Here is a 24,371-nt window from a genome sequence, read left to right as displayed (position 1 = left end):
TGTTTCTCTTACTGTCCTCAGTGAGGGAGGATGCTGGGGAGCATTGGGAGACCGTTTGTCTATATGTCCTGCCATGGGGACGGCGTCTTTAGCCAGGACTCCGAGAGGGGGGCCCGGTGTGGGGACAGCAGCCCCTCTGCAGGGAGAGCCTGCGGAGTAGGTGCCGCCAGCCGCCCTCAGCCCAGTCATGGGGTCTGGGGAGGAGGTGGCTTCCTGGTCCCTGGGACCCCGCAGCCAGTGCAACCTCCCCAGCGCCACCTGACATTCCTGCCAGGGCCACGAGGCAGGAGCCCGGCTTCTCCTACAGGCCAGGTGGGAGGTGGCACTGCTCTCTCTTGAGTCCTCTGCCTCTTAGTGCTTTAGAACCCGTCTGCTCCTGTCGTCTCTGGGATGCTGGTTTTGCTCCTACGAGGAACTGAAGGAGGACAACTTTTCAACCATATTCCCTTCTCCTGGACCCAAAGTCCTCAGGCTCCAGAAAGCTCCACTCGCAGAAAGTCCACGTGGGGAGTGGCCAGGCTTATGGTGAAACCCCGTCTCTACTAAAAATACAAAAAATCAGCTGGGCATGGTGGCGCGTGCCTGTAATCCCAGCTACTCAGGAGGCTGCGGCAGGAGAATTGCCTGAACCCAGGAGGCGGAGGTTGCGGTGAGCCGAGATCGCGCCATTGCACTCCAGCCTGGGTAACGAGAGCGAAACTCTGACTCAAAAAAAAAAAAAGAAAGCAGCAAATGCAGGAAAGACAGAGAGAAGGCAGAGGGCCCAGAGGGGTGTCCAGCTCGTAAGGTTGCTGCTCCCTGGGGACACAAAAATCCCAGGTGTCATGTGGGACCCTCTGTAGGAGCCAGGCCCCGTGGGAAGCACCTGGGGAGTCCCAGTGCTGGTGCCCACCCAGGTTCCCAGACGCTGCCCACACAGCCCCTCATTTGACTACCAGGATCTCTGTGGTCCTCTCATGAGCCCATTTCGGAGGAAAGTAACCTGAGGCTCAGAGGCAGGAGGTGGGTCTGCCGGGAGAGGGGGACACAGCAGACGGGGGCCTCCCGGAGAAGCTGCGGTGCTCTGCTCAGTATGAGGAGGGGAAAGAAAACATTGAATGAGTTACTGTCATTTAAAAATCAAGAGATTGTGCCTGCAAATGTGGATATTTGGCTTTTTGTGTGAAATTGGAAGCTTTGTCACCACTGGACACACCCTCCTGCCTGGCTCTGGGTGGTGGGGAGGGGCAGCTGCCCCACTTAGAGGGACACAGGCTCCGATTTGACCACGGTGGTCTCCATCTGCACCCCAACTCCAAGAGTCCCTCAGAACAGGAGAGAGAGCTCAGAAGCAGGCCCTGCGCCCGATGTGAAATTCTGCTCTGTGATGGCATTTCCCCCATGGGTGAAAGACAGTCCCCCCAGCAGGAACGCGTTGGAGCGTGTGGACCCTGGGTAAGACTGTGACTAGTCAAGGCCAGAGGTGGTGCTGTGTCTCAGAAATGTTTGGCCAAAGCCAGGCAGCCTTCCGGAGGGCCTGGCAAGGACAGAAAAGGTGTGCAACCCCATGGAGTCCTCCACTGCTTAATGCTCAAGTGGCCTGATGGCTCTAGAGGGGTGGGCAGAGTGTTATCCAAACAGTCCCTCGAGGTAAGGACCTTCACCTGCGGTTAAGCCAGCGCCTGCTTGGGGCTGTTTAGAGGCGGGAGGTTGTGCCCACACACCCCATAGCACCTCTGCTCCTGCCCCAGGTGGAGGAAGTGTGCTCTGGTGGGTGCCCTGCAGCCTGGTGGCTGAGGGATCTCTGGGCAGGAGGCACAGCTCAGCAGCTGGACTTGGAGATGGATGAGACAGAGAAGATGCCCCCAGCCCTGGACTGGGCAAGTCACCAGGCACTTGCTGCCCTCACAGCTTGTACATCAGCATCAGACAGTGCCCAAGAAATGCAGAGCAGGGTGCAAGCACAGGGCACCACGAGGGCGGCCTAGGGAGATGGGGCTCTGGCAGATGGTGTGCGTGCTGGGGGCTGACGGAGCAGCATGGCTTTGATAGACACTGAGGAACTGCCGCCCCTGAGCGCACCTCCAGGTTCCAGAAAAAGCAACACTGTCACCTCCCAGGGGCACTGCTCATGCCTGGCAGGCTGTCCTGGGGTCTCTTTCAGGCCAGGGCTCTGGACACTGTTGATCTCTCTGGAATTGTCAGGCCTTTTTCCCTTCAATGGGAGAGATGCCTACATGTGACTGCCGTTCTCTTGAGAACCCTGGAGGCCCAGGCTGAGCTCAGCCAGGAGACAGGACAGGGTGAACTCGCTGATGCCTGTTGTACACATCACTCAGCTGTGGGGACACTGAGGGTTGTGGCTGGGGAAAGGAAAACATCCAAGGTCATAGGACACATGAATGTCCTGGAAGAGTATTTAAAGAGGCCATTCTTGCTCCTGCCTAAAGGAGCCTGCAGGAGGAATCCCCTGTGACAAGGTGAAGTGGGTCTCCTGGGAGCCGCCATGTTACACCACCAGGGGGCGGTAGTTAACAAAAATGATTTCCTTGGGATATCAGTGCTTCCCAATGAAATGATTTTCCTTTTTTTTTTTCTTTTTTCCTATTTATTTATTTTGATATGGAGCCTCGCTCTGTTGCCAGGCTGGAGTTCAGTGGCACGATCTCAGCTCACTGCAACCTCCACCTCCCGAGTTCAAGCGATTCTCCTGCCTCAGCCTCCTGAGTAGTTGGGACTACAGGCGGGCACCACTCTGCCCAGCTAATGTTTTACATTTTTAGTAAAGACAAGGTTTCACCATGTTGGCCAGGATGGACTCGATCTCTTGACCTCATGATCCACCTGCCTTGGCCTCCCAAAGTGTTAGGATTACAGGCGTGAGCCACCGCACTCAGCCGATTGTTTTCTTAATACCATGTACAAAGCCTGTCCTAACCTGTTATCCTCCCAAGGAAACCATCACCAAAGAGCAGGAATGACTGCCATTTACCAAGGTCTGCTCTCCTCATTAAGCACACGGCCACATGCCATTAAAACAAGGCTTGTTCCTGACAGGCGGTCACCCAGACATAGATTCCAGGTCACAGGGAAATGGACAGACCCATTCTTGGGCAACCCCACAGGTTTTGTCAGACTGGGTTTAACAGTATGCAGAGAAATACACTAAAATGGCAGCTATGTTGACATCAAGGTTTACGTCATTTTGCTTTTGTTTTCTATTTACATTCCCCTCAGCCAACTTCCCTACAGCAATATAACATGCATATATGTTTTTAAGAATAAATCTTGGCCAGGCGCGGTGGCTCACACCTGTAATCCCAGCACTCTGGGAGGCCGAGGCGGGTGGATCACGAGGTCAGGAGGTTGAGACCATCCTGTCCAACATGGTGAAACCCCATCTTTACTAAATACAAAAAATTACCCAGGTGTGGTTGGGCTAACCTGTAGTCTCAGCTACTCGGGAGGCTGAGGCAGGGGAATTGCTTGAGCCTGGGAGGCAGAGGTTGCAGTGAGCTGAGATCGCGCTGCTATACTCCAGCCTGGCAACAGAGCAAGGCTCCGTCTCAGAAAAAAGAAAGAATAAATCCTGCCATCTAAGTGCCCTTCCTTTTCTCCTTGTACCTGACCCTGCTCTTAGGATCCACATTTCTTCTCCTCATCCCCTCTGTTGGATACCTCCGTCATCCATGTCCTCAGTCTTAACTCTTTGGTCTTTAAGTAAGGGATTACCTTAGTGTTTGGATCATCTGTTTTAAAGTCAGACAAAGGGTGAAATGGTCACTCCTTTAGTGCCTTGCAATGTCGAGTGTATTAATTGTAAACCAATGGTACTACATGGTACAGTTAAGATCAGTTTACCCTCCCTTCTCCAGTGCAATTGGTTCACCAATGTCTTACGGAGAAGCCACTGTGGGCCCTGAGTCACAGCCCTGACCAGAAAGGCAGCTTCTGCCTGCACAGGCCCAGTGGGAGAGATGGGGAGAGGGGCAGCCCAGTGAGTAACTGCAGCGGTGAGGAAGCACAGGCCCAAACGCGGGGACCCAGACTCTGATATGCAGCTCCCCACACACACACACACACACACTGCCCCACACTACACACACGCGGGGACCCAGACTCTGATATTCAGCTCCCCACACACACACGCAGGGACCTAGACTCTGATATGCAGCTCCCCACACACACACACACACTGCCCCACTACTACACACACGCGGGGACCCAGACTCTGATATGCAGCTCCCCACACACACACACTGCCCCACTACTACACAACGCGGGGACCCAGACTCTGATATTCAGCTCCCCACACACACACACGCTGCCCCACTACTACACAACGCGGGGACCCAGACTCTGATATTCAGCTCCCCACACACACACACGCTGTCCCACTACTACACAACGCGGGGACCCAGACTCTGATATGCAGCTCCCCACACACACACACTGCCCCACTACTACACAACGCGGGGACCCAGACTCTGATATTCAGCTCCCCATACACACACACGCTGCCCCACTACTACACAACGCGGGGACCCAGACTCTGATATTCAGCTCCCCGCGCACACACACACACACACACACACACTGCCCCACTACTACACACACGTGGGGACCTAGACTCTGATATTCAGCTCCCCCCCCCACACACACACACACTGCCCCACTACTACACACACACTTTAAAAACTGACTCACTCTTTAAAATGTACTAAAATACATTGATTTGAAAACGAAACAATATCCTTACCATAAGTTGGAACCCAGTGCCACTGCCATAAGTAAAAATAAATGCAGTGAACAGCAACCAGTGTGAATAAAACCCAGCGACACGCTGATGCCCACACCCTCTTTATTAAAAGGGAAAATGAGCAGGTATTGGGGAAATGCTAAACTCAGAAGGCCTTAAGTAGGGACTTGCTGCTGAAACAACTAAAGTGCCTTCAAGGGAATTTCAAAAAGGAGTAGCTTTCGCAGTGTGTGATTCAGCATCGCTTAATGCCATGGCCTGCTGCTGTCTGAAATCATTTTCCATTTAACCTGCAATCATCATCTCGTGTGCAAGAGAGAAGCCGCTCAGCAGGAGCTGGAGGCAGACAGAGACTGCAAGTATCAGAGAAGCAGCAGGAAGTGAGAAGGGAAGAAACCCCGACCTCTGCCCTCCCACCCTCTCTGCAGCCTCCCCTTGGCTGACCCTAAGCAGAAGTCACATGGCAAGTCAGCCTAGAGACACAATCCCTAGGACCGGCCATGCGGGCACAGGGCAGGGCAGAAAAGGGTTATGGGGAGGTGGAGCAAGGGGAAAAGCCCACAGCCTCCTTGGGAACACTGCTGCCCTGCCCGCATGAGGGCAAACACACTCAGCCTGAAGCCAGAGTTGGGGTGGGGCCAGAGGCGAGCTCCAGATAAGGAAACCTCAGGGCCAGCCTGGGAGAGAAACAGGTGCATACTGCGCACTGTGAGGACTCACGCGGTTCTTTCCGTCCTGCAGTCTCGGTGAGCATCAACAACCTGTACCCAGGCTGCGAGAACGTCAGCGTGAGGAGCCGCAGCATGATGTTCGAGCCAGGCCTTACCAAAGGGATGCTGGAGGTGTTCGTGGCCCCAACCCACCACCCGCACTGCTCAGCGGATGACCAGTCCACCAAGGCCATTGACGTCCAGAACGCCTATTTGAACGGTATGCTCTGCTTTTCTCCAGGGAAGGACTTGAGGTTTTCCTTTGACAGGGCTGTCAGTCATCCCTAAAGAGAGCTTGTCCTGGGCTGTAACTGTCACTTCCAGAAGGAAATCCAACACAAACTGATATTCGGTGAGCCAGGACTGAAACATGGCTGGCTACCATCCCTACACAGTAAAAGTAAACACTGGGGTATTGTCAGCACCTAGTAAAGCACTTGGCATACAGTAGGTGCTTGATAAGTGACTATTGAGTAAATGAATAATATTTGTACATATTTGTGGGGTACATGCGATATTTCACATAGAATGTGTTATGATCAGTGAGGTGTCCATCACTTCCAGTTTTTATCATTTCTGCGTGTTGGAAACATTTCACGTCCTCTCTTCTAGCTATTTTGAAATATACAACACGTTGTTAACTATAGTCACCCTATTCTGCTTTTGAACATTAGAACTTATTCCTTCAAACTGTATGTTTGTACCCATTACCCAACCTCTCTTCATTCCCTGTCCCCCCACCACACACACAGCCTTCCCAGTGTATGGTATCTATCACTCTACTCTCTACCTCCATAAAAACAACTTTTTTAGCTCCCACATGTGAATGAGAACATACAATGTTTATCTTTCTGTGTCTGGGTTATTTGGCTTAACATAATGACCTCCAGTTCTATCCATGTTGCTGCAAATGACATTATTTCATTCTGTTTTATGCCCAAGTATAAAGAGCATTCTGTTATGTGTATACCATGTTTTCTTTATTCATTTGTTCCTTGATGGACACTTAGGTCGATTTCATATCTTTGCTATTGTGAATAGTGCTGAAGCAAATATGGATGTGCAGGTATCCCTTTGATACACTGATTTCCTTTCCTTCAGAAAAATACACTGTAGTAATTACTAGATGATACGTTGGCTCAGTTTTTAGTCTTTTTGAGAAATCTCCATACTATTTTCCATAATGGCCATACTAATGTATATTTCCACCAACAGTATGCAAGAATTCTCTTTTCTCTGAACCGTTGCCAGCATCTGCTATTTTTTTGTCTTTTTATTAATAGCCATTCTGATTGGTGTAAAATGGTGTCTCACTGGTTTTGATTTGAATTTCCTAGATGATTAGTAATACTGAATATTTTTCTCATTTACCTGTTAGCCATTTATATGTCTTCTTTTGAGAAATTTCTATTCAGGTTCTTTGCCTATTTTTACCCTTTTCTTTTTCAACTTATATTTTAGATTCAGGGGCCCCTGTGCAGGTTTGTTACCTGGTTATATTGCATGATGCTGAGGTTTAGGGTACAAATGATCCTGTCACTCAGGTACTGAGCATAATACCCAGTAGTTTTTCAACCCTTGCCTCCCTCCCACCCACCCCTCTAGTACTCCCCAGTTTCTGTTATTGCCATCTTTATGTCCGTGAGTGTTGAATATTTAGCAACGCCTTGTGAGTGATAACATGCAATATTTGCTTTTCTGTTCCTGTGTTAATTCACTTAGGATAGTAGCCTCCAGCTGCATTCATGTTGCTGCAAAGGACATGATTTTCTTCGTTTTATGTCTTCTTAGTATTTCATGATGTATATGTGCCACATTGTCTTCATCCAGTCTGCCATTGATGGGCACCTAGGCTGACCCCACGTCGTTGCTGTTGTGAACAGTGCTGCAATGAACATTCGAGTGCATGTGTCTTGTTGGTGGAACGATTTGTTTTCTTTCAAATATATACTCAGAAATGGCAATCAGGGGTCCCTGGATCAAATGGTAGTTTTAAGTTCTTTGAGAAATCTCCAAACTTCTTTCCACAGTGGCTGAACTTACATTCCCACAAACAATGTAGAAGTGTTCTCTTTTCTTCACACTGTCACCAGCATCTCTTTTTAATGATAGTCATTCTGACTTGTGTGAAGTGGTATCTCATTTTTTAATACTGATTCAATCTCATTACTCATTATTGGTCTGCCCAAGTTTTCTATTTCTTTTTGGTTCAGTCTTTGTAAATTATGTGTCCAGGAATTTATCCATTTCCTCTAGATTTTCCAATTAGCATATAGTTGTTCATAATAACGTCTGATGATCTTTGGTATTTTTATGGCATCAGTTGTAATATATTTTCATTTCTAATTTTGTTCTTTTGGGTCTTCTCTCTTTTTTCTAGGTCACTCTAGCAAATAGTTCAGCAATTTTGTTTATATTATAAAAAAACAACTTTTCATTTCATCAATTCTTTGTAATTTTTTAGTCTCTATTTTGTTTAGTTCCTGTCTGACTTTGATTATTTCTTTCCTTCTGCTAAATTTGGGTTTGGATTGTTCTTGCTTCTCTAGTTCCTTGAGGTGCCTCATTAGGTTGTTTACTCGAAATGTTTCTGATTTTTTGATGTAGGTGTTTATTGTTATAAAGTTCCTTCTTAGCACTGCTTTTGCTGTAGGTTTTGGTCTAGTGCTGTGAGTTTCATTTGTTTCAATAATTTTTTCAATTAGTGCCTAGTTTCTTTCTTGATCCTATGGTCATTCAAGAGCATGTTGTTTACTTTCCATGTATTTGTACAGTTTCCAAAGTTCCTCTTATTATCGATTTCTAGTTTTATTGCGTTGTGGTTTGAGGAGATACTTGATATGATTTCAATTTTTTTATATTTGTTGAGACTTTTTGTGTGTCCTAATATATGTTCTATCCTGGAGAATGTTGCCTGTTCTGATGAGAAGAATGTGTATTCTGTAGCTGTTGGATGAAATGTTCTGTAAATGTCTGTTAGGTCCACTTGGTCTAGCACACAGTTTAAATTCAGTGTTTCTTGGTTCATTTTCTGTCTATATAATTTGCCTAATACTGAAAGTGGGGTGTTGAATTCGCCAAATATTACTGCATTGAAGTCTATCTCTTCTATAGATCTAATAATATTTATTGTAAATATCTAGGTGCTCTGGTGATGGATACATAAATATTTAGAATTGTTATATCCTTTTGCTGAATTGATCCCTTTTCCATTATATGACCATCTTTGTTTCTTTTTACTGTTTTTGACTTAAAGTCTGTTTTATCTGATATAAGTATAGCAACTTCCACTCACTTTTGCTTTCCATTTTCATGGAATATTTTTACTTTCAGCCTATAAGTATCTTTATAGATAAAATGGATTTATTGTCAGCAGCATACAGTTGGACCATGTTTTATTAGTTAAAAAAACTGTGTATATCTTTCAGGTGGAAAAGTTAATCCATCTACATTCAAGGTTCCCTTTAATATGTGAGGGCTTATTCCTGTCATTTTATTAACTGATTTTTTGTTGTATTATATACTCTTTATTCCTTTCTTTCTCCTTTAGTATCATTGTTGTTTGGTGGCTTTCTGTTTTAATATTTGAGTCCTTTCTCTTCCTTATTAATACGCTTGTTCTACCAGTGGATTTATACTTTCGTGTGTTTTCATGATAGAAGAATTGTCCTTTCACTTCCAGGTGTAGGACGACTTTAAGCATTGCTTGTAGATTTGATCTAGTGCTGATCAATTCCCCCAGCTTTTCTTGTTTGAGGAAGACTTTATTTCTCCTTCACTTATGAAGCATAACTTTGCTGGGTGTAGCATCCTTAGCTGACAATTTTCTTCTCTCAGCTCTTCAAATATAGCATTCATTCTCTCCTGGCTGGTAGGATTTCTGCTGAGAAATCTGCTGTGAGTCTAATGAGCGTTCCCTTGTAAGTGACTAGACTTTTTTTTTTTCTGTTTTCAGATTTCTCTTTGTCTTTCGCTTTTGGCAATTGGACTATAACGTGCCATGGAGAGGACCTTTTTTCAATTGTATCTATTTGGAGATCTCTGAGCTTCCTGCATCTGAATTTCCAAATCTCTTGCTAAACCTGGGAAGTTTTTAACAATTATTTTAATAAATAGATTTTTACCTCTTTCAGTTTCTCTTTACCTCTGGGACACCAAAAATTTGAATATTTGATTGCTTTATGGTGTCCCATATGTCACAAGATCTTTGTTTATTTTTTTTTATGATTATGTTTTTAATGTTGTCTGGGTGATTACAAAAGACCTAACTTCAAGTTATGAAATTCTTTCTTCTGCTTGATCTAGTCTATTGTTGCAGCTTTTGAATGAATGTTCTATTTTATTCAATATGTTTTTCAATTCTAGAATTTCTATTTTGATTCTTTGGTAAATTTCTCATTAATATTCTGAGTTGTTATTCTGATTTCTTTGTATTGTTTTTCTGGATTCTCTTGTGCCTCACTGAACTTGTTTAATCTTTATTTTGGATGCTTTTTTTAGATTGCATACATTTATTTTTCATTTGAATCTGTTGCTGAAGAGTTATTTCATCTTTTGGAGGTGTAATATTTCCCTGCTTTTTCATGTTTCTTGTGTCCTTACATTGATATATGTGCATCTGGTATAATAGTCACTTCTTTAACTTGTTGAACTTGCGTTCATAGGGGAGGACGTCTTCCTGAAGGTGTTTCTGTGATGTTGGTCGGGTAGGGCACTTTGGCTTTGCTGGACACATGCAGTAACATAGTGGCTATATGACTTTTTTGTTTTCAGCTATAAACAACTCCAGTGGTGTCTTTAATTTTCTCAGTGGCTTAGGGTATGGTTGTTAGAGGTTCATGTAGCTCATGGCTCTGCAGACTGGGAAGTTCAGGGAGCATGGCACCAGCATCTGCTTTGCTTCTGGTGAGAGCTTTTGTGTTGGGTCTACACGTGGCAAAAGGTCAAAGAGGAAGTGGACACATGGGAGGGAACAAAAACCTGCTTTATGTCAACCCACGTTCTCAGAACCTGATCCATTCCCATGAGAACTAATCCATTCTCACGAGAGCAAGAACAGACTCAGTCACTCACTCCCACCAGCACCAAGCCTTTGGGGAGGGATTTGTCCTTAGTACGCAAACACCTCCCACCAGGCCTCACCTCCCACAACACCTCACTGAGGAGCAAACTTCAACGTGAGTTTTAGTGGGGACGAACCATACCCAGGTCACAACAAGATGTAGATATATACAGAAGAATTCCGTAAGTGTCACTGTGCCTACTTAGAATCCTTGAAGTGCTAAGAGAAATTATGATTGAAATTTGGTTGGCAATGTTTCACGATTGTTATCATTTTTCTTTTTCCGTAGGAGTTGGCGATTTCAGTGTGTGGGAGTTCTCTGGAAATCCTGTGTATTTCTGCTGTTACGACTATTTTGCTGCAAATGATCCCACGTCAATCCATGTTGTTGTGTTTAGTCTGGAAGAACCCTATGAGATCCAGCTGAACCAAGTGATTTTCTGGCTCAGTTTCCTGAAGTCCCTTGTCCCCGTGGAAGAACCCATAGGTGAGCTAAGTCCCTGTGGGCCACTGATGTCCTGCCTGTGGCTGGCCACGGATCGCCTCCTCCTCCCAGGCTCCTGCTCTGCTGCCACTGCTGCTGCTGGCCTTGCACCAGGCCATGAGCAGATCCCACCGTTTGTGGCTAACAGCTGGGCCACCTTCCTTTCTGCTTCCTGCTAGGACGCTTCTACTCTGAGGATCTTCCTGGGGCTCAGGTGTTCATGATATTCTGCAGGGAGTGTTTGTTTCATGATTGCATATTCCTGCCTCAAAGGCCCACTTCTGAACAATTCTTTGAGAGGCATGTCTCACCTTTTTTCTTTGACAGCCATGGTCATTGTGTGTTAGGTGCAAAATAGAATCCCTGCTTGGATAGTGACAGCACCTTTGCTTAAAGGGTACAGAATTAATAAGCAGAATATGCTCTTCTTCATCCTGTAATTCCACTAAGAAATGAAGAAAGGAGCCAGGTGCAGTGGCTCACACCTGTAGTCCTAGCATCATGGGAAACCAAGGTGGGTGGATCACTTGAGCTCAGGAGTTCAAGACCAGACTAGCCAACATGGCAAAACCTCGTCTCTACAAAACATACAAAAACTTAGCCAGGTGTGGTGGCATGTGCCTATAGTCCCAGCTAGTTGGGAGGCTGACGCAGGAAGATTGCTTGAACCTGGGAGGTTGAGGCTGCAGTGAGCTGAGATCATGCCACTGCACTTTAGCCGGGGGGGCAAAGGGAAAACTTTAAAAAAAAAAAAAAAAAAAAAAAAAAAGAGAGAAAGAAATGAAGAAAGGAACCATGTTGACTGAATGTGTTATCTTAACTTTATTCCTCGAGGAGAGGATAACATGAAATAAACTTCTTCTGGTCTTTGCCCACAACAAGAGAAGCAACCTTCCCTGGTGAAATGCAACACCCAGCAGTCAATTCTTTTCCCAGAAAAGCATTTAATAATATAAGGAGGGCCGGGTGCGATGGCTCAAGCCTGTAATCCCAGCACTTTGGGAGGCTGAGGCGGGTGGATCACGAGGTCAGGAGATCAAGACCATCCTGGCCAACATAATGAAATCCCGTCTCTACTAAAAATACAAAAAAAAAATTAGCTGGGTGTGATGGCATGCGCCTGTAGTCCCAGCTGCTTGGGAGGCTGAGGCAGGAGAATTGCTTGAACCTGGGAAGCGGAGGTTGCATTGAGCCGAGACCGCGCCACCACACTCCAGCCTGGCGCCTGGTGACAGAGCGAGACTCTGTCTCAAAAAAATAAATTAAATAATAATAATAATAATACAAGGAATTGGGCTTAATGCCCCTCCGGGTACTGCCAGTTTGCCCCTTCTTTTTCCTTTTTTTTTAAACACTCCCCTAAGTGAGAGGCTATTTGTGTGACAGGCAGGCTGTTCATCGCTGACCCATCTCTGTGGTGCTGCTGCACTCAGAGGTCTCTCTTTGGTCTTGTAAATGGCATCTCCCTTGGCAAAGGTTAAATTTTCCCTCTCCTTGCAAGTAGGGGCTGTTTGAAGACTTGAGAAACTGCCCTTAGTGGTTCTGGTCTACTTTGAGCCGCCTTCTTTGTGGCCTAGGAGATGGGCTCATCCTGTCATTGGTCATGCTGGGGCCTTCTGGGGTCACAGTGCACAGCGGGCATGAGGCTGTCATGTCTGTGACAGGTTACACTCGTACCTGGAGAGTCGGCCTGGGCATGAGGCCAACACACCCCCCTCACCTGGGCAGGAGAGGCAGCCAGGTAGGAGGACCCACCTCCTGAAGCGGTTCCCTCTCTGCCCCCAGCCTTCGGTGGCAAGCTGAAGAACCCACTCCAAGTTGTCCTGGTGGCCACCCACGCTGACATCATGAATGTTCCTCGACCGGCAGGAGGCGAGTTTGGATATGACAAAGACACATCGTTGCTGAAGGAGATTAGGAACAGGTGAGGGGCAGCCATTTAGTCCGCAGCTCACGGGTAGCCTCCTCTCCGAAAGAAGGAAGCAGAGCTGTGAAAAGTACAAGTCTTGTGAACCAGAGAAAGCTTTTAAAGGCCTTTCTTTCTTGGTTGACTCTTTTTTGTACAGGTTATGAGTCCCTTATTGGAAATGATTGGCTCTAGAAGTGTTTCTGATTTCAGATTTGTTTGGATTTTAATGTATTCATACATAGCAGTTGAACATCCAAATTCAAAAATTCTAAATCTGAAATGTTCTAATGCGTGTCTTGCGTGTCTTGCCTTTGCCCAAAAGGTTTTTGGATCTTGGAACATTTCAGGTTTCAGATTTCTGGATTAGGGATGCACAATCTGTATTTTCATTTTTATTAAAGCAATGAATCCACATAATAAATCAAATACAAATGAAGAGCACGTGATGAAAGGTAGCCGTCCTCCCCCTTCTTCCTACCTCTCAGCCCCACTGCCCAGAGGTGACTTCTTTTAGCTGTTTAGGTTTCAGTATACAGTATTCAGTGTTCAGAAACACTAATCACTATGTCTTACAACATAAGTTGCAACCTACTAGTGAGTCTTAAAATTCATTTAGGGAGTCATGGCCAATTCTTTTTAAAATGGGATGGAATGGAATAGGATAGGACAGTAGATAGGATAGAGCGTAGTACTTTTCATATCAAGTATTATTTTGCAAAAGGTCTGTTTCACTGATGAGTATGGGTATGTACAGGATCGTAATGTAAAATATGTGTTTTTACTCAAAAAAGTTTGAGCCTGCAGCTCTATATAATATGCTAGTATCTCTGATCTTGCATTATCAACTTGAGACACTTATCTGTTGTCAGATGTAAAAATGGGGCTTCTATTCATATTTTTAGGTCAGTGGTGTAACTTTTGCATTCACACCTCTATTCTTAGTCCCTCCACTTTCCACAGTATCTCTTGTCCTCACTTGTAAGGTGCAAGCTTTAGGCCTCACTTTCCCTGCATCGGGAGAAGCTGACATCTTTCCATGCAGTGCTCATGCTGCTTTGTGCAAACCTGAAGGTCCCTCTCCTATGACTCGGAGCATATGCCGATTTCCCCAAATCTCTGCATCCACTGTGACAAGGCAGAGCCCACCAACAGCAGGGATGGAGGGGCCTTTGCAAGGAAACCAGAACTTTCCTTGCCTCCTACCAGCCTCTTGGGCCAGTAGGAGCCTGGCCCCTCCGTGGAAAGACCTGGGGAGATTGACTCACGGCTGAAGAGGCTGCTGCTGTTCCCTTAGGTTTGGAAATGATCTTCACATTTCAAATAAGCTGTTTGTTCTGGATGCTGGGGCTTCTGGGTCGAAGGACATGAAGGTACTTCGAAATCATCTGCAAGACATAAGAAGCCAGATTGTTTCAGTAAGTACACCCTGGAGAGGGCCTGGACCCCTTTGTACTTCCTTCTTGATTTGCCTCTGGTTTCAGGGAACTGCTTCATAGTAGGACCCAGTAAGAGGGGTCTGCCTGGACATGTTTTTATCCAAGGGCTCTGGGACAAGAAAGGAAGAATAGAGAAACAAGTAGATGATGGGAAATGAACGGTTATTATGGGCAAAGGTGGACCACTTCAATTTCATGAAATCCTTACCGATTTATTGGTTTCTTTTAAAATATTTTACTTATTTATTTTATTTTTCCGGACACAGGATCTCATGCTGTCATCCAGGCTGGAGTACAGTGGTGTGATCATAGCTCACTGTAGCCTTGAACTCCAGGGCTCAAGCAATCTGCCCACCTCAGCCTCCTGAGTAGCTAGGACTACAGGCATGCACCACTGTGTCTGACTAATTTTTTTATTTTTGGTAGAAACAGGGTCTCACTATTTTGCCCAGGCTGGTCTCTAACTCCAAGGTTCAGGTGATCCTCCCACCTCAGCCTCCCAAAGTGCTAAGATTACAGGCGTGAGCCACCATGCCTGGCCAATTTTGGAAAAAAATAATTCAAAAGTGACTTATTGTGGAATATTTGGAAAATTCAGAAAAGTAGAAAAACAGTCATAGACTTTTTTGAAAGACAGAAAAGAATAAATGAACAAAGAGAACAAGACTGCATTCTTGGGTTGCAGGATATGACTGGATATTTTATTTTTCCCCAGTTATATAAATGTAACACAATTTCAGTTAGCATCTGAATGGGTTGGGAGGATTGGGATTTTTATCTTAAAATTTCCATGGAAATATTAAACATATTATAAAGCCCCTGATAATCAATACAGTTAAATAAGAAGAAAAGCTTAACAAAGTATAGAAGTAAATGGTAATATTCTTAGAAATATAATGGAAAATAAATATATTTTTCATAGTTAATGGGGGAAAAGATTATTTAATAAATGAACCTGGCACAACTGGCTATTTTGTCTGGAAGGAAATAAAGTTGGACTCCTACACCCTACAAAGTCCAAAAATAAATGGATTAAAACTTTTAAATATAAAAACATGAAACAATAAATATCGTGAATAGAAATTGTGGAGAGTGTGTTTTCAAAATAACTAGGGACTGAGGAAACCTGTTAAACCAAGATATAAAACACTAGAAGTTTTAAAAGAAAATATACCCATTTGAAAATCTAAAAATGTTTTAAATTTTTTTCTGGCAAACAAATTCAGTAAACAAAGTTGAAAGGTGAAATAGGCTGGGAAAAAGCATTCTCAATGCATTGGACGGATAAAGGGTCACACCATAATGTTCAGAAAGTTCTCCAGAATTGGTAAGAAAGGGCAGACATCCCAGCGGAGAAGTGGTGGCATTCAGTCTGGACTCTCCCTGCCGCCCAGGCATGAGGACAAACGTGGGCAGATGCCTGTCTCCCTCTCTTACCTTTGAAGCTGCCTCTGGGTGTATCTCTCTCTTTCTCTTTCTTTCTTTTTATTTTTTTAACTGCTTTGCCAATAGGAAAATGCTGTGCTTCCCACATCAGATTCTGGTTCCAGACATGCTTCCAGAATTCTCAGGAAACCCTCTCCTGTCTCAAGAAAACCCTGCCCTTGCACACCAGATATCCTCGCTTTCCTGTTGGGGACCCACTGTGGCATCATCAGAAGATAGGGGGTAGTCTGGCGAGGCCTGGGAGGAATCCATCACAGAAATCAGGGGCGGTGATCTGGGAACTAGCAGCAGTCTGTGAGGCCCCAGCACTTCCCCACCAGGTCTGGACTGGGGCTGCATTCCCGAGGCAGGAGGGAGTCCCTGAAGATTTTCAAGCTGGGTTCTGGCAAGATCTGCGGCTGCAGACACCCCACGTCCAACTCCCAAACTCCTAAGCTCAGGCAGGTGGAGTCCACCCGTCAACTGCACTCACCCCTGAGAGTCTTGTTTTTGAATGCAAAGTGGAATTTAGCTGACATAAAAGACAGGATTTGAGAAGGGGAGTGTGGAATTAATGATGCAGTACAGCCTGTGGCATGTGTGGTTTCTAATCAGGAGGTGTGGGGATTATATGAATCTGTAACATAGACTGATTTATTTAACCACCTTAAAAGGTTAAAAATCCACTTCAACCTTCTTAGCAAGAATGGGTCCAATTGGAAACAATATTTCAACAATAGTCCTCATAAATGCCTAATTTACTGGCAAAAACTTACCCTAATATTGACGATACTCATTCCCTTTTCCTGTGTTCCTAAAGTGACAATTGCCTGAGTGAAACAGTGACAGGGCAGAGAGAGCGAGGGAGGAAGAAGTGAGAGAGTGAAACAGGAGTTGGAGAACATTAGTTGATTGAGTGACCAAATCCACAATTCCAAAAACATTCCTGGAAGACTCAAAATCTATTTAACATGAGCTAAAGAGCTTCTATAAAACTTTATAGTTGAGCAATAGACTAGGCTTAAAGGCAAGTCTGAAAAACAACTGCCCCAGTACTCAACCCAAAAAGCACTAACCACGTTGACACAGTGGTGTGTACCTGTAGTCCGGGCTACTCAGGAGACTGAGACAAGAAGATTACTTGAGCCCAAGGGTTCAAGACCAGCCTGGGCAATAGTGAGGCCCAGTCTAAAAAAAGAAAAAAAAAAACACACAAACAACAAAACCCACTCACTCATTCATCAAATCACATGCAAGACGCCTGAAAGGTGTCCTCTCCACTGAGGCTCTGCTCAGAGCACCCACAGCTGCAGGTGAGTTAACTTGTCCCGCCCTGCCCCTTCTAGGTCTGCCCTCCCATGACTCACCTGTGTGAGAAAATTGTCTCCACGCTGCCTTCCTGGAGGAAGCTCAATGGACCCAACCAGCTGATGTCACTGCAGCAGTTTGTGTATGACGTGCAGGACCAGCTGAACCCTCTGGCCAGCGAGGAGGACCTCAGGCGCATCGCTCAGCAGCTTCACAGCACAGGCGAGGTAAGCCCCTGGGAGCCCAGGCAGGGGTCCATGAGAGGTGCCAGGGACTCAGCCTGTCTCAAATTCCAGCTCTTGCAGGTGGTGTAAGCCTGAGGAAGCAGTATGGAAATGGCCCAGCTACCTACAGTATTTCCAGACATGTGACAGTCACATACAGCCTCAAGTGACGCTCTGAACTGCAGTTCTTGCTCACCTTAGGAGCTGTCATTGAACCTTGTCGTGTTTTGCTTTTGTTTCCAGAGTCCGTTAGTTTGGGAGTGCAGTGCCCGCTGCCCCGGGTGACTGGGTCTCTCTTCACTCCCCCTGGGCACCTGGTACTAACTTGCTACTCCTGGAAGCCTTCAGGATGGCTGCTTTCTGTCAGCGTGGAGTTACCAGCTCCACACAGATCTCCTGGGCACAAAAACAGTTGAGAAAAGGCAGTGAGGTGTCCTTGTGGAGACAATGTCTGGAGACACAAAGACACAGAACTCCAGTGCACAGACACACAGAGTAATCACAACTGGAGATGCACATTTTCAAAACCCTAGCAAGCCTGGCAGAAATGACTGAGAATGGAAGGGTTTGCTCTGGTGGTGTGACATTCAGCACTAGGTCATGGCTTGGAAACCCCATTCTGATGGCATCATATGCCTGTCCCCAGAAAGGGGGCATTGCCTTCACATTTCTCCTCCATATGAAATCAGGAGACTGCATGAATTAGTGTGAGCCAAATAGAGCGGTTCTGAATATTGGAACTAAAAGCAGCTCTGAGATTATTAAAAGCCAGATGCTTACCTCTCCAGCCTCAGGTGCCAGGGCTGGCTCTATAGCCAGTTTGTATGAGTCACGCTGTCTTGAAACTAAACCTGAATCCCAGGCCAATGACCCTGAAAACTGGAGCCGCAGGCAGGGTTTCATCAGCCTTTGAACTCCTGGTTAAACAGCCAGTGAATCTTCTGACTCCTCCAGGAATACTTTAAAGTGATTAAATCCAAGGAAGAACACAGGCGAAGGACTACATGTTAGATGACAAGATACTGCTGGATATAAAAAATATTTCAACTCTAATAATAAACTCCTTTGGCACAGGAGTCCCTCGCTTTCTAGCAGTAGACCAGCAACTTTCTAGATCATAGCATATAGTCTCCTTTATTTGACATTCCTTCCCTGCTTGTCCTTGAAACTTTAATAAGTGGATAAAGACGTAAAGAAGGAAGGAAATTAAGCGGCGAGAACCACATTGTGTGGCCAGACTCTGATTGGCCCTGGGCCTCCTCCAGACCTGCCTCCATCCGTCGTCTGCAGATCTTCAGAGCTCCCCAGTGGCCCTTCCGATGTCTGTTTTCTGGCCCAGGGTCCCACATTGTGTTTAGCTGGTTGTCTTGGCTCCCTGCTCTCCTCCATCAGGGGACAGCTTTTCAGTCTTTGTCTTTCCTGAGCCTGAGGAGATAAGCATGTTTAGGACCAAACTGCAAACGGCCTTCCAGCAAATGCTCCATCAGGAACTAGATCGATATTGGCTCTGCCCTCCAGGAGTTTTCAACCTAGGTTCAATTTTGAATAGACTGGTAGATGGGGGCATCTTTAAGTTTTAAGCCAGACTGTGGGCAGGAAAATACCGTGTGGTCACCAGTGGAGCCGGAGCCTCCAGGTGAGGGAGTCCAGTGGGATGGCCACACTCCCGGAGAGGAAACAGAACTGTTCCATAAGGGGAAAGTGCCTTCTGTTTTTTTGTGTTTTTGTCACTTTTTTTCTTTCTGACTTTTTATTTTTCTAAGAAATAAACACAACCAAAAAGCTAAAGTCCCCTTGGGCCATCATCTCTGGTCTCATTCCTCTCTCCCCTTCTCTGAGGCCAACTATTATCATAACAGCATAGCTTTCCAGGCCTTTTCTAGGTGTGTGTGTTAAAAATTTATATAATGGTATAGTAATACAATGTTCTTTTTTTTTGAAAATTTTCAAGCCTTTACAGAAGTTGCAAGGATAGTACCATGAACTCTCATATATGCTATATTTATTTATTTTTAAAATTTATTTATTTACTTATTTACTTGAGATGACGTCTCACTCTGTTGCTCAGGCTGGAGTGCGGTGGCACGATCTTGGCTCACTGCAGCCTCCACTTCCTGGGTTCAGGTGATTCTCCTGCCTCAGCCTCCCGAGTAGCTATGATTCCAGGCACAAGCCACCATGCCTGGCTAAGTTTTGTATTTTTAGAAGAGACGGGTTTCACCAGGTTGCTCAGGCTGGTCTTGAACTCCTGACCTGAAGTGATCCACCCACCTCGACCTCCCAAAGTGCTGGGATTACAGGCATGAGCCATGGTGCCTGTCCTACTCCATTTAAACTGATCAATTGTTGACGTTTTGCTACATTTGCTTGATTCCTTTCCTTTCTGTTTATTTGTTTATTTTGCAGGCATGATGACATTTCTCCCCTAAATAATTTAGCCTATATTTCCTAAGGAGAAGGATATTTTCCCACATAACCCAATATAATTGATGATTCCAGAAACACAACATTAATATAGTACTGTGATTGAATATATCATCCTCATTCAAGACTTTGCCACTGGTCCCAATAATTTCTTTTAGAGCTATTTTTATTTATGTACTTATTTTGCGATTCAGAATCCAGTCTAAAATCACTCATTGCCATCTCTCTTCTTTTTTTTAATTATTTCGTTTCACTGGCCTTTTTGAAGAGTCCAGGGGAGTTGTTTTTCAGAATCTCTATTCTGACATTTTCAAGCTGCTTTTCCTCACTTGGTGTTTGGTTTTTGAGATGCATCCATGTGGAATGGCCTCTGGTCACTCCTTAGAGCATCCGCTCAGCCGCTATTGCTGGGATCAGGCCCGTTAGTGCTCTGAGTGGCTGGTGCACCTGGCCAGGGCTCTGCCCCTAAGTGTGACTTTCTGTTGTCCCCCCTGCAGATCAACATCATGCAGAGTGAAACAGTTCAGGACGTGCTGCTCCTGGACCCCCGCTGGCTCTGCACAAACGTCCTGGGGAAGCTGCTATCCGTGGAGACCCCGCGGGCCCTGCACCATTACCGGGGCCGCTACACCGTGGAGGACATCCAGCGCCTGGTGCCTGACAGTGACGTGGAGGAGCTGCTGCAGATCCTCGACGCCATGGACATCTGCGCCCGGGACCTGAGCAGCGGGACCATGGTGGACGTCCCAGCCCTGATCAAGACCGACAACCTGCACCGCTCCTGGGCCGATGAGGAGGACGAGGTGATGGTGTACGGCGGCGTGCGCATCGTGCCCGTGGAGCACCTCACCCCCTTCCCGTGTGGCATCTTTCACAAGGTCCAGGTGAACCTGTGCCGGTGGATCCACCAGCAGAGCGCGGAGGGAGACGCGGATATCCGCCTGTGGGTGAACGGCTGCAAGCTGGCCAACCGTGGCGCCGAGCTGCTGGTGCTGCTGGTCAACCACGGCCAGGGCATCGAGGTCCAGGTCCGCGGCCTAGAGACGGAGAAGATCAAGTGCTGCCTGCTGCTGGACTCGGTGTGCAGCACCATCGAGAACGTCATGGCCACCACGTTGCCGGGGCTCCTGACCGTGAAACATTACCTGAGCCCCCAGCAGCTGCGGGAGCACCACGAGCCTGTCATGATCTACCAGCCGCGGGACTTCTTCCGGGCGCAGACTCTGAAGGAAACTTCGCTGACCAACACCATGGGGGGCTACAAGGAAAGCTTCAGCAGCATCATGTGCTTCGGGTGTCATGATGTCTACTCGCAGGCCAGCCTCGGCATGGACATCCACGCGTCAGATCTGAACCTCCTCACTCGGAGGAAACTGAGTCGCCTGCTGGACCCGCCCGACCCCCTGGGGAAGGACTGGTGCCTTCTCGCCATGAACTTGGGCCTCCCTGACCTCGTGGCAAAGTACAACACCAATAACGGGGCTCCCAAGGATTTCCTCCCCAGCCCCCTCCACGCCCTGCTGCGGGAATGGACCACCTACCCTGAGAGCACGGTGGGCACCCTCATGTCCAAACTGAGGGAGCTGGGTCGCCGGGATGCCGCAGACTTTTTGCTGAAGGCATCCTCTGTGTTCAAAATCAACCTGGATGGCAATGGCCAAGAGGCCTATGCCTCCAGCTGCAACAGCGGCACCTCTTACAATTCCATTAGCTCTGTTGTGTCCCGGTGAGGGCAGCCTCTGGCTTGGGCATGGTCTCTCTGGACTGCAGAAGCAAGGGGGTGATGTAGTCCATTCTTCCCTTTGGAGATGCTGAGGGTGTTTCTTCCTGCGCCCGCAGCCAGAAAGATGCCACTCCTCCCTCCGGCTTGACCTGTTTCTCTGCCGCTACCTCCCTCCCTCTCTCATTCCGTTGTCTGTCGATGGTCATTCTAGTTAAGAGCAGAACAAATCCTTTACTCTGGCCACTCGAAATCTAGTGTACCTCCTCTCAGTGTTTTGGGCTCCATCTCTCATCCTCCAGTACCTTGCTTCTTACTGATAATTTTGCTGGAATTCCTAACTTTTCAATAACATTTTTTAAACTACTATATTGATTGTCCTTTAAAAAAGAAAAGCGCATATTTATCCAAAACGTGTATTTCTTACACTCTTTTCTTTGTTACACCATTTCCTCAGCTTATCTCTTTTATATTTGTAGGAGAAACTCCCACATATGGAATCCCACTGTATGATTTATAAACAGACAATATGTGAGTGCCTTTTGCAGAAGAGGGTGTGTTTGAAGTCATCAGTCAGCCAGGAGCTGTCACCAAGGAAACGCTACCTCTCTGTCCCTTGCTGTATGCTGATCATCGCCAGAGGTGCTTCACCCTGAGTTTTGTTTTTGTATTGTTTTCTGACAGTCTCTCTGTTTCGTTTGGCAAGGAATGGGAAGAAAGGAATCCTCCTCCAGGGTGATTTCATGACCAGTGTTGTTGCTCTAGAAAGACATTTTTCAGTTTGCTTTTGTTCTAATGTCAATGTGAACGTCCACATGAAACCTACAAACTGTCACGCTTCATCATTCCCTTTCATCTCAGGTAGAAGGTTGACACAGTTGTAGGGTCACAGAGACCTGTGTAAGAATTCAGAAGACCCCTGACTCATCATCTGTGGCAGTCCCTTGTAATTGGTGCATAGCAGACGGTTTCCACTGTTAGATCCTGGTTTGATAACTTCCTGTACTTGAAGTCTTAAAAACAGAAAATAAAGGAAGCAAGTTTTCTCCCATGATTTTAAATTGTGATAGAGTTTTAAATTGATATGAGGGAATATGTCCTAATTCTTCTGTCCTGAGAAGCATGTAATGTTATGTTATATCATATGTATATATACATGCACTATGTATATACATATATATTAATACTGGTATTTTTACTTAATCTATAAAATGTCATTAAAAAGTTGGTTTTTTTTCTTTTTTTATAAATAAACTGTTGCTTGTTGCATTAGTTTTGTTGATCTTTAATTCAAAAGGATTTCTTTTATTTGTTGTGTTTTGCTGCTATCACCCCACATAGTGGGACAACCCAGTCCAAAACCAAGAAAATCGTTACACCTAAACTCTCACGGTTATTTAGATGCTAATTATTACTAAAATTAGGAATGATGTGGGAAGGTTAAAAGAGTCCAGATGATTTTCATGTTTCTTCCCCTTGTAAAGAAAAGAGGCCCCTCAGATTTTTCTTGGGTGAACCAGTAAACCGAATTGACTCTTTTAGTCTTGGCAACAGGGAACAGAGGAAGCTTTGATAAGAGAAAACTATAGCAAAAAGACCTTCATGACTTTCTTAACATTTGCAGCTCATTTTTGCTTCATGCAAGTTCTCCACAATAAACACGATTAACTTTTATAATGAGAAAAAAAGCACTGATGAATAAAATGAAAACCAGACATAGCTGTGTCTACAGAGAATAAGACTGAAATGGAGACTGTGGTCGCTTGAAGGAGTGGAAACTCCTTTTCTTGTCTCAGCTGCTTCCTGAGGGTTGGCCTCATTCTCTCCTACTTCAAAAGACTGCTTCCTATTGCAGGAATATGGCAGCAGGTAGCTAAAAACTGGAGAGAAGGTGTTTGTCTCTTGGAGCATCTCTATGTAAAATTCCCAAGCGGGACTGATTGGATTAGCTTGAGTCACATAGCTCTCCCTGTGCAAATGTGGAGGACACAGAGTTACTAAGATTGGCCTCATCGTCTAGTGAGCTGGGGTGGATGTTGGGGGAGGAGCAGTTCTCCCGAAGACCAGTGTTCTGTTAGCAGAAGAAAGGTGAGGGAGGATGCTGAGCAGACACATTTGAAGTACTGCAAAAGTCTTGATGCTTTCCTGTTTTTGAGAGAAAGAGGGTTTGGTTTCTGTCACCCGGGCTGTAGTACAGTGGCATGATCATAGTTCACTGTTGCTTCGAAGTCCTGAGCTCCAGCAGTCCTTCCGACTCAACGTCCTGAGTAGCTAGGACTGCAGGTATGCACCACCATGGCTGGTTTTTTTTTTTTTTTTAAGAGGTGATCTCACTGTGTTGCCCAGGCTGGTCTCAAACTTCTGGCCTTAAGCGATCCTCCCACCTCTGCCTCCTAAAATGATAGGATTACAGGCACAAGCCACCATACCCAGTCGGTGCTTTTGTTTTATGCAAGTCCTAGGACAGGGACCCGTTCATATGGTTATGGGATCACCGGGCTCCTGAAATGTTGGGACCACGCTCAGCAATCATTGCAACCTAAAAGGTCAAGAGCTTCAAGATCACTCAACTCACTGCCCCATCTTGGCAAATGCCCCGGGGGACTTTTCAAGAGGTAGTTTGGGGTCTTGTGTACCAAAAACTCTGGTCAGGCTGAAATGGCCACTCCCCACTATGTGTAGCTGGCTCTGTCCCCTGCAGGAGGAGGGAGGAAACAAGACCATAGCTTACCACCTGTGTCCATAGTAAGAATAAAGGTGCAAATTCTAGGAGTCAGAAAGAAAAGCCAATCATGAGACCCTGTCTCAGAGTTGCTGTGAAATGCACTCAAGAGCCATGTTGCTCATCATCTCTTCCCTGTAGTGTAACAGCCCCTGGGTACCATATCCAAACTTGGGCCACCCTGGGGTGCCTGAGTTCTCCAGTGTGGA

The 24,371-nt window shown here is 46.0% G+C and overlaps 1 protein-coding gene across 3 annotated transcripts in view; it reads left to right on the top strand.

Annotated features, from left to right (window-relative positions):
• Positions 1–22,712, top strand: part of DAPK1 (death associated protein kinase 1) — a 206,094-nt gene extending 183,382 nt beyond the window's left edge. For all 3 annotated transcript variants that reach the window (XM_032266311.1, XM_032266310.1, XM_032266313.1), the window contains exons 21-26: positions 5,480–5,668; positions 10,800–10,997; positions 12,780–12,918; positions 14,198–14,318; positions 17,111–17,299; positions 20,218–22,712. In XM_032266311.1, coding sequence (XP_032122202.1) covers positions 5,480–5,668; positions 10,800–10,997; positions 12,780–12,918; positions 14,198–14,318; positions 17,111–17,299; positions 20,218–21,450 — 2,069 coding nt within the window. In that variant the 3' untranslated portion in view covers positions 21,451–22,712. The remainder of the gene's footprint in view (positions 1–5,479; positions 5,669–10,799; positions 10,998–12,779; positions 12,919–14,197; positions 14,319–17,110; positions 17,300–20,217) is intronic.
• The last annotated feature ends 1,659 nt before the right edge of the window (positions 22,713–24,371 follow it).

Source organism: Sapajus apella, unplaced genomic scaffold (assembly GCF_009761245.1).
Source record: "Sapajus apella isolate SASKATOON/1434 unplaced genomic scaffold, GSC_monkey_1.0 scaffold157, whole genome shotgun sequence".
Lineage (NCBI taxonomy): Eukaryota > Metazoa > Chordata > Mammalia > Primates > Cebidae > Sapajus > Sapajus apella.
This window is presented reverse-complemented; position numbering and strand designations above follow the sequence as displayed.